This window comes from Clupea harengus, chromosome 7 (genome assembly GCF_900700415.2).
Source record: "Clupea harengus chromosome 7, Ch_v2.0.2, whole genome shotgun sequence".
In the NCBI taxonomy this organism is placed as follows: domain Eukaryota; kingdom Metazoa; phylum Chordata; class Actinopteri; order Clupeiformes; family Clupeidae; genus Clupea; species Clupea harengus.
This window is the reverse complement of record NC_045158.1, coordinates 24,357,094-24,377,260: the sequence shown is the minus strand read 5'-3', so window position 1 is coordinate 24,377,260 and position 20,167 is coordinate 24,357,094. Positions and strand designations below refer to the sequence as shown.

At 42.1% G+C, this 20,167-nt stretch overlaps 2 protein-coding genes and 1 pseudogene across 2 annotated transcripts in view; all 3 read right to left on the bottom strand.

The window, feature by feature from the left end:
* Window positions 1-1,399, bottom strand: part of LOC116221134 — a 28,927-nt gene extending 27,528 nt beyond the window's left edge. Inside the window, exon 1 of the mRNA XM_042708316.1 lies at window positions 839-1,399. The gene's annotated coding sequence lies outside the window, so the exon portion shown is untranslated. The remainder of the gene's footprint in view (window positions 1-838) is intronic.
* Window positions 1,400-1,474: 75 nt separating this feature from the next.
* Window positions 1,475-6,855, bottom strand: LOC116221032. Its single transcript, XM_031570011.2, has 2 exons — window positions 6,717-6,855; window positions 1,475-4,282 (listed from the first exon to the last, which is right to left on the bottom strand). Exon 2 carries the CDS (start codon window positions 4,245-4,247, stop codon window positions 2,928-2,930), a length of 1,320 nt encoding a protein of 439 aa, XP_031425871.1. The 5' UTR covers window positions 4,248-4,282; window positions 6,717-6,855; the 3' UTR covers window positions 1,475-2,927.
* Window positions 6,856-10,667: 3,812 nt separating this feature from the next.
* LOC122132980 lies at window positions 10,668-12,005 on the bottom strand (annotated as a pseudogene).
* Window positions 12,006-20,167: the final 8,162 nt, after the last annotated feature.

Sequence of the window (20,167 nt, the reverse complement as noted above, 5' to 3'; positions counted from 1 at the left end):
ACTGTTACAGCATGGTGGAAGGGGATCAAAAAACAGGACATTTGGAATTTCATAAGCAATACTCATCCTAATGTTCGTTATTTTATCTCTGAAGCATGCTGCAAATTCCTCACATTTGGAAGTGGAAAAGAAACTATCATCTACTTTGGGTGCAGGCTGTCGAATGTTGAAAAGAGCATCCTAGAATTGTTAGAATTTATAGATATCAAATTTGAGAAATGATCTTTCATAGCATTTCTTACTGCTTTATTAAAGACTGAAAGATAATCATTAAAAATATCAAGGTGGACCTGTAGCTTTATTATAGCTTGTATCTACTATTCATTTTGAGCATTTTGTTTTGCAAGCAAAAAATGAAGCTTCCCTGACTGGTCCCCCCCTTGGTCTGTTGCATTCCACGGTAAAGACTAAAACTAATCCTGAAACTAATAAAAACTACACTAGCAAACCCGCTTTAAAAACGAATTAAAACTGAAATTGAAAACAAAAAGTCAAAACGAAATAAAAATAAAAACTAGTAAAAAATGCAAAACTATAATAACCTTGGTCCGGCCACGCCCACGTTCAGAGATCCGTTGCCCACTGGATCTGTGTAAATAATATATTTCTTTTCCCTCCCTCAAGCTCCTACCCTTCCACGTCAGAACAGAGACAGCAAGTTCACTTTAAAATGTACCGACATCAGAAAAAAAGACTTGCAGCGTAACAAAAACCTGCGTGTAATTTCATCGTATAACAGTATGAGTGGAGGTCATTTCAGAGTTAATCATGACTTTATGGTTACACAGTGCTTCTCTCGACTCCCAAAGCTCTTTGCATACCTGATGAGGGAACTCACCTCAGAGACGACAAAGAAATGTCCTCTCCTGGATCGGAAAAGGCACTGAAAAACTTGTCCTATCTAGCCATACCAGATGATTCTTTCCAGTGCAAAAGGGTTTGAGACAATAAGAGAGCACGTAACATGAAAGCAGGGAGGAACTTAGCTCCTATCAGAAGGAGAAAGGGTGTAACTAACCTTTAGACATCATAAAAACCTTTGTGTCCCTCTGCCCAGTGACGACATTATTATGGGATGTGACATGGCATGGCAACATTTTCTCTTATTTGTCTTTTCTCTCCATCAGCATCTCCTCCTTTATGTATTTACATATGAATTAATGAGTTAACAGCATCTTCTCCTTTATGTATGTACGTTTGAATTAATGAGTTACAGCATCTTCTCCTTTATGTATGTACTTATGAACTAATGAGTGAACAGGGGCCATGCAATCCCCAGCCAGATTTTACAACAGGTAAAAGAATAAAATCAAAACAAACAAACAAACAAACAAGCAAACAAAAACACAAACCACAATGGACTTCACGTGTAATTACAGTAGTAGGAGAATCAGAGACAAGTCATAGGCAGACTGGGTACAGTGATGCCTCCAGACAACTTAAGCTGGTATTAACAAAATGAGACATACATACATTTCAATTCAATATTATTTATATAGCATCAAAACAATGAAATCGTCTCAAGGTGCTTCACAGAGCCCTGGGCTTGTACCCCCTTAGAGCAAGCACAATGGCGACAGGGGCAAGGAAAAACTCCCTGTTAATCAGGAAAGGCCTGAAGCAGAACCGCAGCACATAAGGTGACCACAGAGTGTAGCTTTATCAGTGACATTCAATTTATACTGCACATACTGGAAAGGACATTAACAGAGTTAAGTAGTAGTTAAGCATTTAACACCTCTTATCTCCTAAATAATGAGCTTTGTCATTCAACCTGGTTGCTGTCTTCTCACCAATCAGAATAGAAAACAGTGGCTGTCTAACGTGAGCTAATGAACTGAATAACAACCAGAGAGTGAGTAGTTGGTCAGAGATCATTGTTGTGGTAAGCAATGGATGTCCACTTGGATTTGTTGTTGCAAAACGATTTTGTTAGGTTGCCATTTGAGCAACAGCTAGAGATTGACTGCTTGGTTAACTGCTGCCAGAAATCTGTGGGTTACCACAGGGTTTGCAGATGTATCTAATTTGGTCAGAGCAATTGATAAGACACGATATATCACAGTCCCACTTTACATTTAGTCTTAAATTAAGGCTATTCGGCAAAGTAAGGATTGGCCGATCAAGCAGTTGCCATAAGCGTCCAAAAGCACTGTAGCCAGGTAAAAACCACGAGATAATGAAGAGGCTAATACAGTGTGGTGTTGCACATGGGAGGGCAAGAAGTGGCATTTGGTGGGCATGAAGATTCTGCTCTTGGGGTAATTTCATTGAGTTTGTAAATGCCAGATAGTCATAGAGTGTTTTGCCTTATTAAAAAAGAGGAGAATGCTACTGTTGTACAAGTAAGTTGGGCAGGAGCTGTATATGTGTGTGTTTAATACCAATTATCAAATGTTTGACAAACATTTTGAGATTTTTACTTCGACTACTGTGTTATGAGGAGATTTGCGTTGCTTGCGTTGTAGGCCTACTTACAGTGCCTGAAGGCAGCCCATTTGTCCAATCATATATAGTTTTGATAGCCTCAATCCAACACAGCATGCAATGAATGCAAGACATTTGTCACCTGGATTATTTCATTCTTAGTTTGATCTTTGAAACACATTTTCATTGTTTTATAATAAGTGATGATTTGATTGGGACAATGAAACTGACAGTATTATAAACACCTAATTATTGTGGTGCAAAGTGATTAGACTTTTTGTATCACTGTAGCAAAAGTGTAGCACTGTAATGCTTAACGTTGTGTACCTGTAAAATGAAAATAATGTGTTGGGCCTCCTCAATTAAATTGGTCACGCTTCGCTACTGTTACAAAGTTTTTTTTTTTTTTAGGCTTGTTTGTTTTTTTGCGGCATGTGAAGCAAAATAGAATAAATGCAGCGTTACCAAACGGCTATGTCACCGTAGGAAGCATCGGTATTTCACAATACACCTGATTCATTCAGTGCGCGATCGATACTGGGAATCAAAAGTTCCTCAAATTCCCAGAGTTTTTTATCGACAAACAGCTGGTCTTTGGAGAGTTTTCCTTGCAGTGGCACCCTGACATGGATGATGCGGCATACATCGAACGGGACGTTAAAGACGAGTCCGAACTGCTTCAGCGTGGTGTGTACTGAAGTCTGCTCCACGCTCCGGGGGTTGATGAGCAGCTTGGTGGGGTTAAACACGTGCTTCCTGTCAGGCTCTCGGTAGACATGCTCCAGGATGTTCACACCAGGCACACTCCTCCACCGAGCCAGACGAAATCGGCCGCTGTCATCAAACTGCGTTTTGGGGAAGATGTGGTTCTTGATCTTGAAGACCCCTGCGTTGGGATGCTGCTCCTGTAAAGTGCCCATTAACTTCTCCAGGTTGGCATGCTTGTAAGGCATAATGATCTCATCAATGTCATTCAGCAGGAGGTACTTTGACTGGTACATGTATCTGTACATGCATTCGTTCAGAGTGGTCAGCTGTCCATAATAATGAATGTCCCCATGGTGTAAGTCATACTTCCACCCAGTAGATGGCGTTAGGAACTTGTCTATTGGCCAAGGCACAACCTCCAGCATGCCCTCTTTCCTGTAGTACTTGAGAATTTTCTCAACGTCTGGTCCACAGCTGGTGTTGTAGATGACAACCCTCTGAACCCCTAAAAGCTTGTACACCTCCATGGTTTGTGCAAATTGGAGGGCATTATTGTACTCCCCAAAAAGGTTAGATATGCATACAGTAAAGCTGTACCTAAACGATTCCTTGACCTCCTGGTTTTGGATTGATAAAAATGTCAAATTGTGGATGACGTATGGGTTAGCTGTTATGCTGACATGTGTGGCTTGCTGTAACATTAGACTCATGCAAAACACGTCTGAAGTCACAAAAGGAAAGCCGAAGTCATCGCTGTGCAGGTGAACTTTTGCTTGGAAAGATGCGCACTGACCCATCACCCCATCATCCTTAGCATCAACATCAGCGTTAGCGTTAGCACATAGGACACAGTAGAGCGGCTGCAGCTCCTGCCTGCAGATGATGCTGATCACCCTGATGGCCCCGCCCAGTCTGTGGTCCTTAAAGGCAGACACCATGAGGTGCCTGGAGCCTGGGATGGGGGTGATGGTGTCTTTGGGCAGTTCAGGCTCAGCTGAAGGTCGTTTGCTGCTCATGAGGTTCACTAAGGTCATCACGTGCTCCCACCTCAGCATCAGGAGGACGGTCAAGGCTCCGATGCCAACCAGCAGCGCCAGCTTCCTCTGCATCATGTTTGTTCAGTCCGCTGGGATACAGCATCTACAATCTGAAGAGGATTAACACATTTTAATTTTGCTGAAATACTGCTCACGTTCAGCCCATACTCATTGTTTTCTAAAAGTTTGAATGTGAAGTATGTGAAATCTAATAAAATATGTTTGACGATATGCTTAATATACATTGGACAGTGACATTTATTACAAGATAGCTGAGTTCGGTTTTCAAGGTTGCAACCTTCCAAGGCTTCTTGGCGTGAGATTGACGAAGACTGATCAAACTTTTTGACTTTTGAATTTATTTGGATGCTAGGCTGAGATAGGACAGGTCTTACGATATGACGCAATATCTGGGTGAAAAGTAAATTCCCTTCCAGCCAGCCGCGATCCACACCGCAGAGAAAGGGAACTAACACTGAAAACATTACTACTCGATCCTCGCGGGCAGAGAAACTAAACCACACCCTGAGAAAGCTCACTCGACAAGAGAGGGGTGTGTGTGTGTGTGTGTGTGTGTGTGTGTGAGATCTGCACGGAGCGCGAGGGGAGGGGGTGAGACAGTGTCCCTGCTGATTATGACCATCAAATAATCAGACACGTTAAATGAAAGGTTAAAAAGTCTTGGTTGCACTTGCTTTTAATACTTATATACTTGGTTGCACTTGCTTTTAATACTTATTTACTTGGTTGCATTTCTTGTTGATACACACATACAGTGATAGAATATATAATTGAATATACAGTACTTGGTTGTGATTATGGTTGCCACTGAATTTTGACTGTTGTTTTGTAATGCTTGCTGACATATACTGATATACATAAACACGGTAAGAGATGCTATGCCTCACGAGTGCTTAGGAGAAGTTTAAACGAGGGTAAGGGATAAGTTTAGACTAACTGCCACTAGCTGTGTAATTTGATTAGCCCATTGTAACCTCTGCCTGGGCATACCCAGATTACCAGGTTAGATGGGGGGGGGGGGGGGGGGGGGGGGCAAATGCATAGCAACGGGTCTTGAGGTGCAAAACCGTTTTAGAGTGTTTGGCCGCTTCCTCTTCTCACTTCTTCTTTTGCTCTTTCTGCTGCTGCTGCTTCTCCTTTCTTTGAGTTTGATGCTCCTCTCTTCCCCTGCACTCTTATTGTTTCATTCTGTCTGTCTCTCCTGCACTCTTATTCTTTCATTCTGTCTGTCTCTCCTTCACTCTTATTCTTTCATTCTGTCTGTCTCTCCTTCACTCTTATTCTTTCATTCTGTCTGTCTCTCCTGCACTCTTATTCTTTCATTCTGTCTGTCTCTCCTGCACTCTTATTCTTTCATTCTGTCTGTCTCTCCTTCACTCTTATTGTTTCATTCTGTCTGTCTCTCCTGCACTCTTATTCTTTCATTCTGTCTGTCTCTCCTTCACTCTTATTGTTTCATTCTGTCTGTCTCTCCTGCACTCTTATTCTTTCATTCTGTCCGTCTCTCCTTCACTCTTATTCTTTCATTCTGTCTGTCTCTCCTTTACCACTTCTCTCACCCATTCATCTCAGGTTATGTTATTTTTTATCTCATGCATTCAGGTTTATTTGATAATTTAAGGGAATTCGGTCTATTTGGTCTAATCCAACCTATGTATTAACTTGCTAATTTTACCAGTTGTACTTCATTTGGGTTGTATAGTACATTCAGTTTGACTGACACTTGTAACATTTAAGCTTACATTTATTGTATTCATATAATAGAACGTCCAGCCACGCCCCCATTCAGAGATCAGTTTCCCACTGGATCTATGCAAATAATATACTTCTTGTCCCTCCCATCAAGCTCCTCCCCTTCCACGCCAGAACAGAGACGCCAAGTTGACTTTGAAAAATACAGACATCGAAAAAAGATTTGCAGCGTAAAAGAAACTGCACTGAAAAAGGCTGACATGAAAAAACCTTGGGTTTCTTGGGGTCTTAATGAAATGCCTGTAACATATTTTGGTCAAAAAATAACAAGGATCCGTTTATCAGGCAATCTTCTCGTTCAGCAGTCATGGGCTATTTATTGAGTTATGGGTTTCACTCCCTCATCTTCATTTCAGATAAAACAGTAAAAACAGTATTTAGGAGTGCCATCCACCGTAGCTTCATCACATTTATGTACCCGTAGATTACGTGGCAAATATTTGCAAATGGGTTCAGGGATCAAAATCGATCTCAAAATACAGGCTATTTGGAGTTGAGATATTGGTACACTTCAAAGGTCTTTGCCTCATACATTCAGGTATGAACATTTCAGGAAAGGATTCCTAATAAGGCCAGACAGAGATATTTATAATTCTAATTGTGACCTGGTTATCGAGACCTTTTGTTTGAACATCCCCTTAAAAAAAGTGTGCATTTTCAATGGTATCACAGTATGAGTAGAGTTCAGTTCAGACTTAATCATGAGTTCATGGTTACACAGTGCTTCTCTCGACTCCTAAAGCTCTTTGCGTGCATGATGAGGGAACTCACCTCAGAGACGGCAAAGAAATCTCCTTTCCTGGCTCGGAGGGCGCTGGACTCTCCCAGTTCCCTAATGCCTAATAGCTCTGAAGAACTTGTCCTATCAAGCCAAACTAGATGATCCTTTGTTTTTACTTGTTTTGTCATGCGGTACAAAGGGATGCAGAGGCGTGTCACTGTGTAAAGATAGTAAGAGGGCACGTAGCATGGTCAACAAGGTTTCCAGACCTGTCAGCATTAAAAGCCTAGGAGGTGTCTTACACAGTATACAGTCATGGACAAAAATACTGGCACTGATGGAGATCATTTGGAAACACTGTTAACTTCTGTTAACTGTTGACTTCAGAATAAATAATCAAGTGCCTTGTATTAATATATACCTTGTATGAATCATGTCTTTATGTAAGCAGGAACATGGCTTTTCTGTGTTTCTTTGTGTGTGTGTGTGTGTAACTTTAAGATTATTAGGTGCCACTTAGTCTGCATATGTGCAAGAGCATGTTTGGGCCAGAGGTGATAAGAAGGGTCGAACTGTGCTTCTTTCGACCTTGTGCAAAACTGACATCCTTGCAAGACAGGGAGCCTCGGACGTCAGAGACCCACCACGTGGTTATCCCTGCTGACAAATTGTTTTGGCGCCAGAGAATGTAAACTTCTATCTATGTTAACCTTGTGCGATGTGTTTAATATTGTTTCTCTCTGGTCTGCTGCAGTGTGGGAGTGAGCGCGGGCTCCCTCTCTCTCTTTGAGAGAGGGCCCGTGTCTCTCTCTGGCCTGCCGGGACGTGGGTGAGCCCGATTGCAATTGTTATTGAATAAATATACTGATCTACAACTCCGGAGTCCTGAGATAACTTGAGATTGAATTTTCACCTAACAGGCACCCCTACACTTCTGTCAGATAATGCACCACTTCTCCCAGAAAATTGTTGCAATAACAAATGCTTTGGTATTCACATGTTTAGCTGGGTCTCCGTCGGAGGTCATTGGTCTTCCAAAAGCTTCAAAACACTTCAAAAAGCACCCAGAAATGGTTTAAGACAAAGCGCTGGAGAGTTCTGAAGTGGCCAGCAATGAGTCCAGATCTAAATCCCATAGAACACCTGTGGCGCGATCTCAAAACAGTAGTCGGGAGAAGGCACCCTTCAAATGTGAGGGAACTGGAGCAGTTGGCAAAAGAAGAGTGGTCCAAAATTCCGATAGAGAGATGTAAAATAGTCATTCATGGTTACAGGAAGCGATTGATTTCAGTTATTTTTTCCAAAGGGCCAAATATTAAGTTGAGGGTGCCAATATTTTTGGAGTTCTGTGTGGAATGGTGTCAGATTTGGCCTTTTTTCTCTGCTTTTTTGTGTTGTTTCAATGCAAACAAAAGAAATAAACATGTGAATACCAAAGCATTTGTAATTGCAATACTTTTCTGGGGGGGGGGGGGGGGGGGGGGGCAGCACCTGCAGGTGTTGGGGTGGGTGGCACCTAAAGTTCCATTGAATGATTATGCATAGCAGGAGTGAGAAAGAGAGCCTGACTATGCCCAGGAGTACACTGAACATCACGTGAGCACATTTATATGTGCTTTTACCATTTAGAACTGAATTCAGACAGTCTGAAACTGCAGGTAATTTGTGTAGTGTGTATGTTTTAGAGGATTTTCCTAGATTTAACAATGTTCTAACTGCAGAAAGAGAACCCTTCCCCTCTGAGGTGCTTTCTGCATATAGAAGCACCAGTGATGGTAGCCATGGAAAGTTTTAGTAGATTTCCTGTTCCTTATAACTGCGGAAAGACAGTTCCTAGATGCCCGTGACATTTAACCCTTTCTGATAATAAGCAGCTATAATGGAAAACTAATGACGTTTAACACGATAACTTCAACTGTAGCAGGATAGCGAAAAGAGGTACAATGTTAAGTAATGTAGGAACACACACAAATGGGAGATGTCATCTCATTGTCTCTCAGTGTCAGGCTGCAACATGGGCCTACTGGGCAGCGTGCGTGTGTGTGTGTGTGTGTGTGTGTGTGAGTGTGTGTGTGTGTGTGTGTGTGTGTGTGTGAGTGTGAGTGTGAGTGTGTTACGTCCCTCTACACCCCTACTGGCTTTGCAGTGGCAGTGCAACAGTCTTTGGGTGGTGAATGGACGTAATAAGCTTGATTTTCCACACCTGAGGAGGTGTGGATAAAAGCCATGCTGTTTGCCCTCAGAGGGAGCTCGCATTCCCACCATGCTTTCGAGGCTGGTGAACACCATGCGTTTGGTGCTGGTGTTTTGCAGACACCATTTTAGCCACTACTTTTAAGTTATATAGAAATAAATACTTTATTTTCATACAACTCTGTGGTCTGTCTCCAATTTATGTTGCGGCTCAAGAGCCGGGGGTAACAGAGTGTGAGTGTGTGCGTGTGCGTGTGCGTGTGCGTGTGCGTGTGCGTGTGTGTATCCTAACCTCACAGTAGCCCTATTTGATCTAAACTAGGATGACTGTAAAACGCCGCAACTACACCATGGTGAGTGTTTATGCTTAGTAATGAATAAAGTAATTGTGGTATTTATTGTATTAATATTATATTAATATATATTTTAATGTGATTTAAATACATCCCTTCAGTTACACGTGTTTATATGTGGTGTAACAGAACTCTCTCTTCCTGTCAATCTTTTAATCTTTAAAAGGAACTATGTAAGAATTTTAGATTAAAAATAGTTTGAATAAGTGGAAAGTATTATTCATCTATTCAACCTTTGCTTCCTCAGGTGTCCACAAGAGGGCGAGAGTCTATGCATTTCTGTTTGCGATTATGTTTGTTAACACAAGCACACCAGCATGTAAAGTAGAGCTTTTAGCATCTTTTTGTTTCCCTGTGTAATCAAAACCAATTACTGCACTAAAAAAGGTCATACTTGCCACCACATCATTTCAAGGATACATTTTTTTTTTCCACACAGACAAAAAAGCAAAGTCACTCACTCTCTCTCACACACACACACACGTAACCTCACTCTCTCTCAATAAACAAAAAAACAAAAAACACAACGGTAAAAGAGCGGTGTTACACAGGGTTAAGTACGCTTACTACAGTGAAACACAAGCAAGTGTTTAGGTTTTTATCAACTCATTTACTGAACCGTGTGTGTGTGTGTTTCATCAACTTCATTACTGAACAATGCCATGATCACCAACATGTGAATCCCTAGAAACAGAAGCCTGCCTGTTTGCCCATAGACGGGTCCAGAGAGTGTGTGTGTGTGTGTGTGTGTGGCATCTCCATGGTGGGCTAGCCACAGTTTGAGCAAGATACGTTTACAGACACACAACGCAGATCAGGCCTGTGGAAACGTGGACACTCTCATCTAAAGGTGTACGCTCGTGTGTGTGTGTGTGTCTGTGTGTGTGTGTGTGTGACCAAATTGACCTTTTTTTCTGAATTCAAATCTAACTGGTTGAGGGATCAACACAACAAAAGCTGAAATGTGAGAAGTTATGTAGACCACGTCAGTTAACAAACAGGACAAATGTGTGTGTCATGTACAGAGAGGGGTGGGGTGGGGTAGGGTGGTGGAGGTTGGTGGAGGGGCGGAGGGGAAGGCACAGGAGGAAACGTGTGTAAATACTTGGTCACGGTTGAGTGCAGGTCCACTGAGGTGAAGTCAAAGATTTATTTACAAATACAAAACTCAGTCCTTCACATCTGTATGATTAAATCACCTTCAAACAATCACATTGCTACAGTGTGTGTGTATGTGTGTGTGCCTGCGTGCGTGCGTGCTTGTGTATATGTGTCATTTCACACTCGTTTGTATCACTGTAGCATAAGTGTAGCACCGTAATGCTTAACGTTGTGTACCTGTAGAAAGAAAATAATGTGTTGGGCCTCCTCCATTAAATTTGTTGGACTTCGGTACTGTTACAAAGGTTGTTTTTTTTTTTGCGGCATGTGAGGCAAAACAGAATATATACAGCGTTACCAAACGGTTATGTCACCGTAGGAAGCATGGGTATTTCACAACACACCTGATTCATTCAGTGCGCGATCGATACTGGGAATCAAAAGCTTCTCAAATTCCCAAAGTTTTTTGTCAACAAACAGCTGGTCTTTGGAGAGTTTTCCTTGCAGTGGCCCCCTGACATGGATGATGCGGCATACATCGAACGGGACGTTAAAGATGAGTCCGAACTGCTTCAGCGTGGAGTGTACTGAAGTCTGCTCCACGCTCCGGGGGTTGATGAGCAGCTTGGTGGGGTTAAACACGTCCTTCCTGTCAGGCTCTCGGTAGACATGCTCCAGGATGTTCACACCAGGCACACTCCTCCACCGAGGCAGACGAAATCGGCCGCTGTCATCAAACTGCGTTTTGGGGAATATGTGGTTCTCGATCTCGAATACCCCTGCGTTGGGATGCTGCTGCTGTAAAGTGCCCATTAACTTCTCCAGGTTGGCATGCTTGTAAGGCATAATGATCTCATCAATGTCATTCAGCAGGAGGTACTTTGACTGGTACATGTATCTGTATATGCATTCGTTCAGAGTGGTGAGCTGTCCATAATAATGAATGTCCCCATGGTGTAAGTCATACTTCCACCCAGTAGATGGCGTTAGGAACTTGTCTATTGGCCAAGGCACAACCTCCAGCATGCCCTCTTTACTGTAGTACTTGAGAATTTTCTCTATGTCTGGTCCACAGTTGGTGTTGTAGATGACAACCCTCTGAACCCCTAAAAGCTTGTACACCTCCATGGTTTGTGCAAATTGGAGGGCATTATTATACTCCCCAAAAAGGTTAGATATGCATACAGTAAAGTTGTACTTAAACGATTCCTTGACCTCCTGGTTTTGGATTGATACAAATGTCAAACTGGCATTTTGGTTAGCTGTTATGCTGACATGTGTGGCTTGCTGTAACGCTGGACTCATACACAACACATCTGAAGTCACAAAAGGAAAGCCAAAGTCATCGCTGTGCACGTCAACCTTTGCCTGTGAAAATGTGCACTGACCCTGAGCCACATCAGCCTTAGAGTTAGCGTTAGCACATAGGACACAGTAGAGCGGCTGCAGCTCCTGCCTGCAGATGATGCTGATCACCCTGATGGCCCCGCCCAGTCTGTGGTCCTTAAAGGCCGACACCATGAGGTGCCTGGAGCCTGGGATGGGGGTGATGGTGTCCGGGGGTAGTTCAGGCTCAGCTGAAGGTCGTTTGCTGCTCATGAGGTTCACTAAGGTCATCACGTGGTCCCACCTCAGCATCAGGAGGACGGTCAAGGCACCGATGCCAACCAGCAGCGCCAGCTTCCTCTGCATCATGGGTGTTCAGTCCGCTTGGATACAGCATCTACAATCTGAACAGGATTAACACATTTTAATTTAGCTGAAATACTGCTCACGTTCAGCCCATACTCATTGTTTTCTAAAAGTTTGAATGTGAAGTATGTGAAATCTAATAAAATATGTTTGGCAATATGCTTAATATACATTGGACAGTGAAATGTATTACAAGATAGCTGAGTTCGGTTTTCAAGGTTGCAACCTTCCAAGGCTTCTTGGCGTGAGATTGATGAAGACGGATCAAACTTTTTGACTTGAGATTAATTTATTTGGATGCTAGGCTGAGACAGGACAGGTCTAACCATATGACACAATATCTGAGAAACAAAACCACACCCTGAGAAAGCTCACTAGACAAGAGAGAGGTGTGTGTGTGTGTGTGTGTGTGAGAGATCTGCATGGAGCGCGAGGGGAGGGGGTGAGACAGTGTCCCTGCTGATTATGACCATCAAGTAGACGTTAAAAGAAAGTTTAAAAAGTCTTGGTTGCACTTGCTTTTAATACTTATATACTTGGCTGCACTTGTTGTTGATACACACATATAGTGATATAATACAGGGGTTTTCAACTGGTTTTGTCCCAGGGACCACCATTCTGACTAGAAAGTAATTTGCGGCCCACTGATGTGCCTGCACACGCGTGCGTGTTTGTAACCGCCGCCGCCGCCACGCCCCCTCCCCCTGCACAGATATTCTGCCAATAACACTTAAATACGTGAAATTATCAGGGTACATCGCTAGCCGCCACCACGCCCCCTCCCCCTGCACAGGGGGATGTTATTTTGGGGCATCAAGGATAGATGGTGGCCTTTTTGGTTGTATAGTACATTCAGTTTGACTGACACATGTAACATGTATTGTATTCATAAACTGTTAATTCATGTGCCATGTCATTACATTATTTCAGATCTCACAATTGGTACTTGAAGCCATTTTCATTTTCAGGCTTCCTACTCTCTCTTTTTAGGAGTTTAACAGTTGGATTTTGTTACCATGGTACTTTCTGTTTGTCAGTGACTGTCTTAACAATTATTCAGCAAATCATCTACAGAGTCTGACCGTTGACTCAAGGTAATTAAGAGTGCCTGCTCAAAGAGAGCACTCATATGATTGTGTATGACTCTCTAAGGCTCAGGGTTAGCACTTCTGAACGGCAACTCAGAGCTGTCTGTACATTTCTTCAGGGAGTTTCTTAATCTCTGTGATAGTTAGGCAGGCAGGAGAAAAAGTGGGGAATGAGGGTGGGGGTCGAGTAGGTGGTTTGGGTGCTGGGCCCTTGGGATTGGGTCTCGGGCTAGAAAAAGGCAGGGAGTCAAGGGATTGGGGGTGGGATACTGGTGTATCTTCCTCAGCATGGCTCTCCACAAGTGGGTTAGACTGTATGGAGCTAAAACAGAGACTCCAAATGTGGCATTAAAAAACAAACTAAACTGACAAATAGATTATTGGTATGGAAGCAATTGTATTAAAGTTAACTTGGGCACTGAAAAGATGGTTTTTTGCTTTTTCAAGTTTCTTCATGTCAGTCTTTTTCAATGTGGAATTTCCTAACCTCATAAAACTACTCTGTAGTTTTTGTCTCCCTAACAGATCTATCGGTTTGCCAACAGCACAGTCTCTGTTTATGGGATTCCCGTTCAAGACTAGATAATAAAATTATCCTTGAATATATACATCACGAAATAAAAAATTAAGCAGGGAAGATATTGATATTGATGCAGCTAACCAGGCACCATACCAGAAACACTCTAGTAGTAAACAAGGCTAGTGTTACCTCGTAAACTGGTCTCTTAACGCAGTCTAAAGCTAACGTCAGTCTGCTATCGCAATGTAAAAGCCCCCCCCCCCCCCCCCCCCTTAGCGGAAAAAAAAATTGTGCACTCGCAAAACACGCACGCACACACAAACACCATTAGGCGTATATATATATTTTACCAACAATGTGTTGGATTTACCAGTTGAATTAGATACTTTGGCTATTGTATTGGGAAAGTAAACAGGTCAAAGTTTACTCTGTAACATCCACCTTCGGTGCACTGCCCTGCTATCGTTTCTGACATTACATGTGACAGGGCAACAGCCGAGTGATTCTTTTCCAAATTGAAACTAAATAAGACCTATCTGAGCAGCATGAGGCAGGAGAGGCTGAATGGGCTGGCTATTCTGTCCATTGAAAGAGCAAATCATGCATCACCACTTTTATGTTTGAAAGGCGTTGTTCGGCTAGTGTACTGTGCCTCTGGCTGTGCTCAGTCAGCTTGTAGGTCTTGACGTTCAGATTCTGCGCCTAAACTAGCTATATCGTATCGTCTCGTCACATGATCAAATAGAGACTTGACATTGGCGAACAAGATACATATTACCCAGCAATCATCATTGCATATCCGTATATGACAAAAATAACAAATTAAATGAGAAATTATTCATTTAATTGAATCGGCTTTTTAATAGTTTCTATAGTGTATGTACGATAAGCATATAATTGTGTTATAGATTTCTACTGACGATTTACACCTAAAAATTATGAAAACCATGACAGAGACAGGTTTGCCATTTTGAGGGAATATATAGCATAAGGTATCTTAGATAGTCCATAAAAAATCATCCTTGATCACTGTCGCATTAAACTTGCGATACTTTGACATCCAAATGTTCAAAATGTAGAGAGCAGGGTCTGCTCTGCCTATGAACCTTCCGTGCTGGCTGCATTGTCTATAGTTATGCCCCTGGCGCACATGCACATTTTCTAATACAGCACAGGTACACTCAATTAAAGCCATTAGCAAATAAAGAAAATACACGTTTTTCAACCACAAATAAGAGATACATAACAGCGACTTCACGCAGAGGCTCTGGCTTAGGGGCCCCTTGAGCTCATGGGCCCCCTGAGCTCATGGGCCCCTGGGCCTGGGCCCGGTAGGCCCGTTCGTTAATCCATCCATGATTATTAATGAAAATTCTTCTTTCTGGATGAGAAGTGCCATTGAACAGGCTTACAAGGGATTTTCTCCTCTTCTTTATACAATCCTCTACGTCCGGCCCACGTTCAGAAATCCGTTGCCCACCGGATCTGTGCAAATAATGTATTTCTTGTCCCTCCCATCAAACTCCTCCCCTTTTATGCCAGAACAGAGACGGCAAGTTCACTTTAAAAAGTACCGACATCGGAAAAAAAGACTTGCAGCGTAACAAAAACCTGCGTGTAATTTCATCGTACCACAGTATGAGTAGAGTTCAGTTCAGAGTAAATCATGGCTTCATGGTTACACAGTGCTTCTCTCGACTCCCAAAGCTATTCACATGCATGATGAGGAAACTCACCTCAGAGACGGCAAAGAAATCTCCTTTCCTGGATCGGAGAGCGTTGGACTCTCCCAGTTCCTAATGCCTAATAGCTCTGAAGAACTTGCCCTATCAAGCCAAACCAAATGATTCTTTCCAGTGCAAAAGGGTTTGAGACGATAAAGAGAGCATGTAACATGAAAACAGGGAGGAACTCTGCTCCTTTCAGATAGAGCAAGGGTCTAACTAACCTTTAGACATCATATAAGGATGGGCATGCTAGAACACCTGTGGTAAATGTAAAGCAAACATTGTATATATATGATGTCACGACCCAGCCTGGTCTGCCCCGCCCCCCTGTTATCAGTGCTCTCTGTTTTCCACAGTCTCACAATTATTTACATTGCAGGAAAATGCTAGCAGAGAGTATGGGATAGAATAAGTGTATGACCATGGTGGTGGTGGTGGTGGTGGGGGGGGGGGGGGGCATTCAAATGAAATTAGTATTAGCCTACAGCAAGATATTAATGAAAACTACATGGTGACATGACCTCATGATCATATAGGCCACATTAGTGAAATTGTAGGTTATTTTGCATGTATAGCGTTTTCTCTCTACAGTTTCATTTTGACAATGAATTGGGCTACGTTCTTGCAGCCAAATTGAAAGCTAGATCAACGTCTTAAACAAGGCTATATGCAATAGGGCAGGGGTACTCAATTAGAAACCCAAAAGGTTCACTCGCCAAATTTTCATTCAGTCCAGGGTCCGGAACAGTGACGGCAAAATCCAAAAACATAACTCCAACAAAAACGTTCGAACTATGCACAAAAGGTGATGTGGTCTGGCCTTATTTGTGTGAAAGGTGACACTTTTTTTGTGGTTTAAACTTGGGCTTAAAAGGTGTGAAGGCCAGGCGGATGCACTGATGTAAGTGTTCATTAGTGAGTCTGCTCCTGTATTTGTTTTTCACAATATTCATGTTTGAAAAGGCAGACTCACAACAGTATGTTGAGGTATGCACGCTCTTGTTGTGTGGCTGATCTAACTATTACACTTCATGTTGCTTGGTATTGATGGTTGCAGATGGTTTATTTTTCTGCCCCTTACCTCAGAGTTATGCGGGTATTTTTGTGTGTGCATGGTTTCATAGTGACGTTTCACGTTACCACTTTTGACAAGAGCAACCGTCTGGTTACAGATTAAACACATCGGTTTTGTGCTCCCCACAGGCAGCACAAATGCATACTTGTCAGTTCATTCCATTTTTGGAATCAACTTTTCGTTTTTTGTCGGGTTTAAAGCACGCCATGATTTTCGTTTGTTGAGAAAAACTGCCGTTTGCCGTTCACAAATCTATCTGCCCGCGTTGTTGCCATTGACACACACCTGCGTGACCCACAGAGCTGGCGGCCAACATTGAGTGAGTGAGTTGTCATAGTGATTTTGTTATTACAGCTCCTGATTGGACCTCTGGATTGCTCTTGAGTGACAGTTGCTATACCACTAACACTACGTAACCCGGGCACTTTTTGGTCAGTCTCAAGAGTCGTTCGAAAGCCATTAGCTACTTGTTAGTCACTTAATATTGTGCCTAAAACTACTAAGTATTCCGTTTTAGCTACACCTGCCGGTATCCTGTACATCAACATTTGCAGTCAATACTACTTTTTGAATCGCTATATATTGTGGCTAAACTAATTTTTACCCGGTAAATAAAGTGTTCCATTTTAGCCGTTGACATCATCATTTGCATTTCAATTGAAATTGTTTAGAGTAGAAATTCGTTTTTATAAAAAGGAGAAAATATACTGATATACGGTGCTTGTTTATCTACCTTTTTAGCAAGCCAGCCAGTTAATTTGCTAACATCTTAAATAATATACGTTGCTTGTTCATCTACCTTTTTAGCAGGCCAGCCAGTTAATTTGCTCACATCTTAAATACTATACGGTACGGTGCTTGTTCATATACCTTTTAAGCAAGCTAGCCAGTTAATTTAATAACATCTTAAATAATATATGGTGCTTGTTCATTTACCTTTTAAGCAAGCCAGCAAGTTCATTTTCTAACATCTTAAATACTATACGGTACTTGTTCATCTACCTTTTTAGCAAGCCAGCCAGTGAATTTGCTAACATCTTAAATAATATACGGTGCTTGTTCATCTACCTTTTTAGCAAGCCAGCCAGTTCATTTGCTAACATCTTAAATTATTTAAGATCTACCACTATTTGTTGATATAGGCCTATTTAGAAAGACTTGGGAGACTTCATACTAGCTTGCTAGCTATACACTAAGCAAAATAATGTGCCCCAGCTAGAGGAGGAATTGCTAATCGCTAACGAGATGCTAGCGGCGAAACCGGTTGAAATGTACTTACTTTGACACTATAACAAACTTGTGAGTCAACAACTTTCCTAACACAGTCAAACATCAAGCACATGGTTGTTTTGCTTGGTTTATTGCAGGTAAAATACAGGCAAGCTCGTCTCAGGTAGCGAAGTATAATGCGAGATGCTCTGGGGTAAATCACGTTATTGAGGTAGTCTGACTTCCAAAAAGAGCCCGGGTGACGTAATGCTAACGTTGGTATAGCAACTGTCACTCAAGAGTCGTTCGAAAGCCAATATTACATCACCTGGGCTCTTTTTGGCACCCGGTCACTTTTTGCCATGACAGCTCCCACTCGACCGTGTCAGATTTGGCTGAAAAAAAGCAAGGTTGTTCATACACTTCTTAATAGGTATAGTCCAAAATATTAGCTCTCTACTCCCAATAGTTTTGTCAGAAAAAGATGTTTTAGGGGGGAGGGGGTGCCTGTACTTGAGACGCTTTTTGAGCAGCGTTTTCTGAAGAGCCATTTTCAAATTGCTATTACTAGAAAAGTATTTAAGCTAGCTCCTTCAAACTTTCTAGGCTTAAAATGAGATACCATTACTTGAAGATTATGGACTCCCAAGGGTGTGGCTTGGGTATATCATAGTATTCGGGGTGCTTGAATTTGCGCGAAAATTTTACTTTACGCTTTGTTGCAGCATCTTTGAAGGCCTGTGGAAAGCTCAATGTTAAAGATGGATATTTGATATTATACACAGACCTTCCTATGTGTGCTTCGTATGTTGTATTAAAAAACTGTCCTTATGTGATGAATGGGCTGGAAGATATTAAAGCTTGAAAATGGATGAAAACCCATTTTGTGCCATTTTTGGCATGCTATAGCAAAAAAATGACAGCATTTACCAACATGAAACATTTTTTTTTGGAAAGATTAGATATTTGTTCTTAACATGTCAAAAAATGTGCCATGGTGTTCTGCCTCGTTTTCTCAAAATATGTTTTTGAAAATATTGGATTTTTGTACACGCCCAGCATTCAATGGCCTATGAAGCACATTCAAATGGTAGCAAAAGGTAAGTTTATGACACATAACACATTTTCATTACGTTAACCACACTGCATTATGATCATTGTCCTAAGCATCTTCAAAACTCTGTGATGGGGAAAATCGCTTGTCGCTAAGGCTACTCGTGTTAGGCTGTATAGGGGTGAGCTTGGGGCTGTTCATGTTTGCAATCACATTTGCTAACCAGTCGTTCTTTGAACTCTTTGAAAAGTTCGGGGTGTCTGTCTGAGACGTGTTGCCTCCCTTTGTCTGACATTTTTTGCAGACGGGGTCTGTGTGTCGATGGGCTTTCCTTCACTATCTGCGATGTATCCGAAATAATTCCAGATTTCACTTCTGGCATCTTTTTTATCAACAAGCGGAGGACGGTCGGCAAGAGCTGTCTTTGAGTGAGGGCTGCCTGCTGAGTGTGTGAGAGCTGGCAGCCCCGCCCACGCACTTAATGCACGGAGGCAGCCTGACAGGGAGCGGAACAGTAAGTGCCCTCTGATTGCGCGCTATTTTAACAAAGTATCGATACTAAAAATATGCAAAATTGTAGGCTATCGTTTTTAAAGTGAGGGTACCGCTCTAGTATCGCTACACCTTGCAACATTAGCAGATACTAGGTAGGGCTATAAGTGTGTTCCATTTGTACATAACAGAGTTAGAATTATATAACTGTATTAGCCATAAATACGATTTTTTTTAAATGTATAAGAATGAATGAGATGCTCAAATGCTTCATCTGCAGTGCATTTGAGGTAGGGAGAGCAATGTGGCAGGAGTAGTGAGGCCCTCCTGGGACGGGCTGCAAAGTGGTGAGTGGAAGTGAGGATGCTTTCAAAATAACATGAATAGATTTTACTTGTCAATGATTCACATACAACGGGCATACAAAAGAATGTCTGAGTCTATAGTGTTAAGTTAAACTTAATTTGCGTGTTGGTTTACAGAGAAATCAGAGTAACGGACCGCCACACGTAGCACTTGGTTTGAAACAGTTGAGTTTACTGGTTTAAGGATTGAACAAGATTCAGTCGGAATGAAGAGTTCTCATAATAGCTCTGTCACCCACAACTGAGAGAAGCCGTTCTAATTTTTACATGTGAGAATAAGGGTTATAAGTCCAGTCTTCACTGATGGTACTTCCTGGGTGCCTCCAGGTATACGCCTCTCTGGGACTGCATGTTTTAGTCGTAATTTCTGGCCTGACAATTATGTTCTGTGAGTCTCCATCCTCCCTTCTTAGAGATGGTCTCCCTATCTCGTCTGCGTCCTGCCCAGGCTGCCCTATGACCTTGGAATGTATGACATTGGTCATTCTAAACTTGAAAGCATGTGCTTTGAATGTTATCTTAGGCCCCTCTGTCTGAAACCTGTTTTCCAACTGCCTTTAGTTATACTGGTTAAATGGGCATACATTGTTAATAGAAATAAAATGTTAATAAATTCATACCTAAACTGAATT

Bases quoted from the DNA above. Each gene is read 5' to 3' on its own strand.
- LOC116221032 (XM_031570011.2), bottom strand. From the start codon at position 4,247: ATGATGCAGAGGAAGCTGGCGCTGCTGGTTGGCATCGGAGCCTTGACC.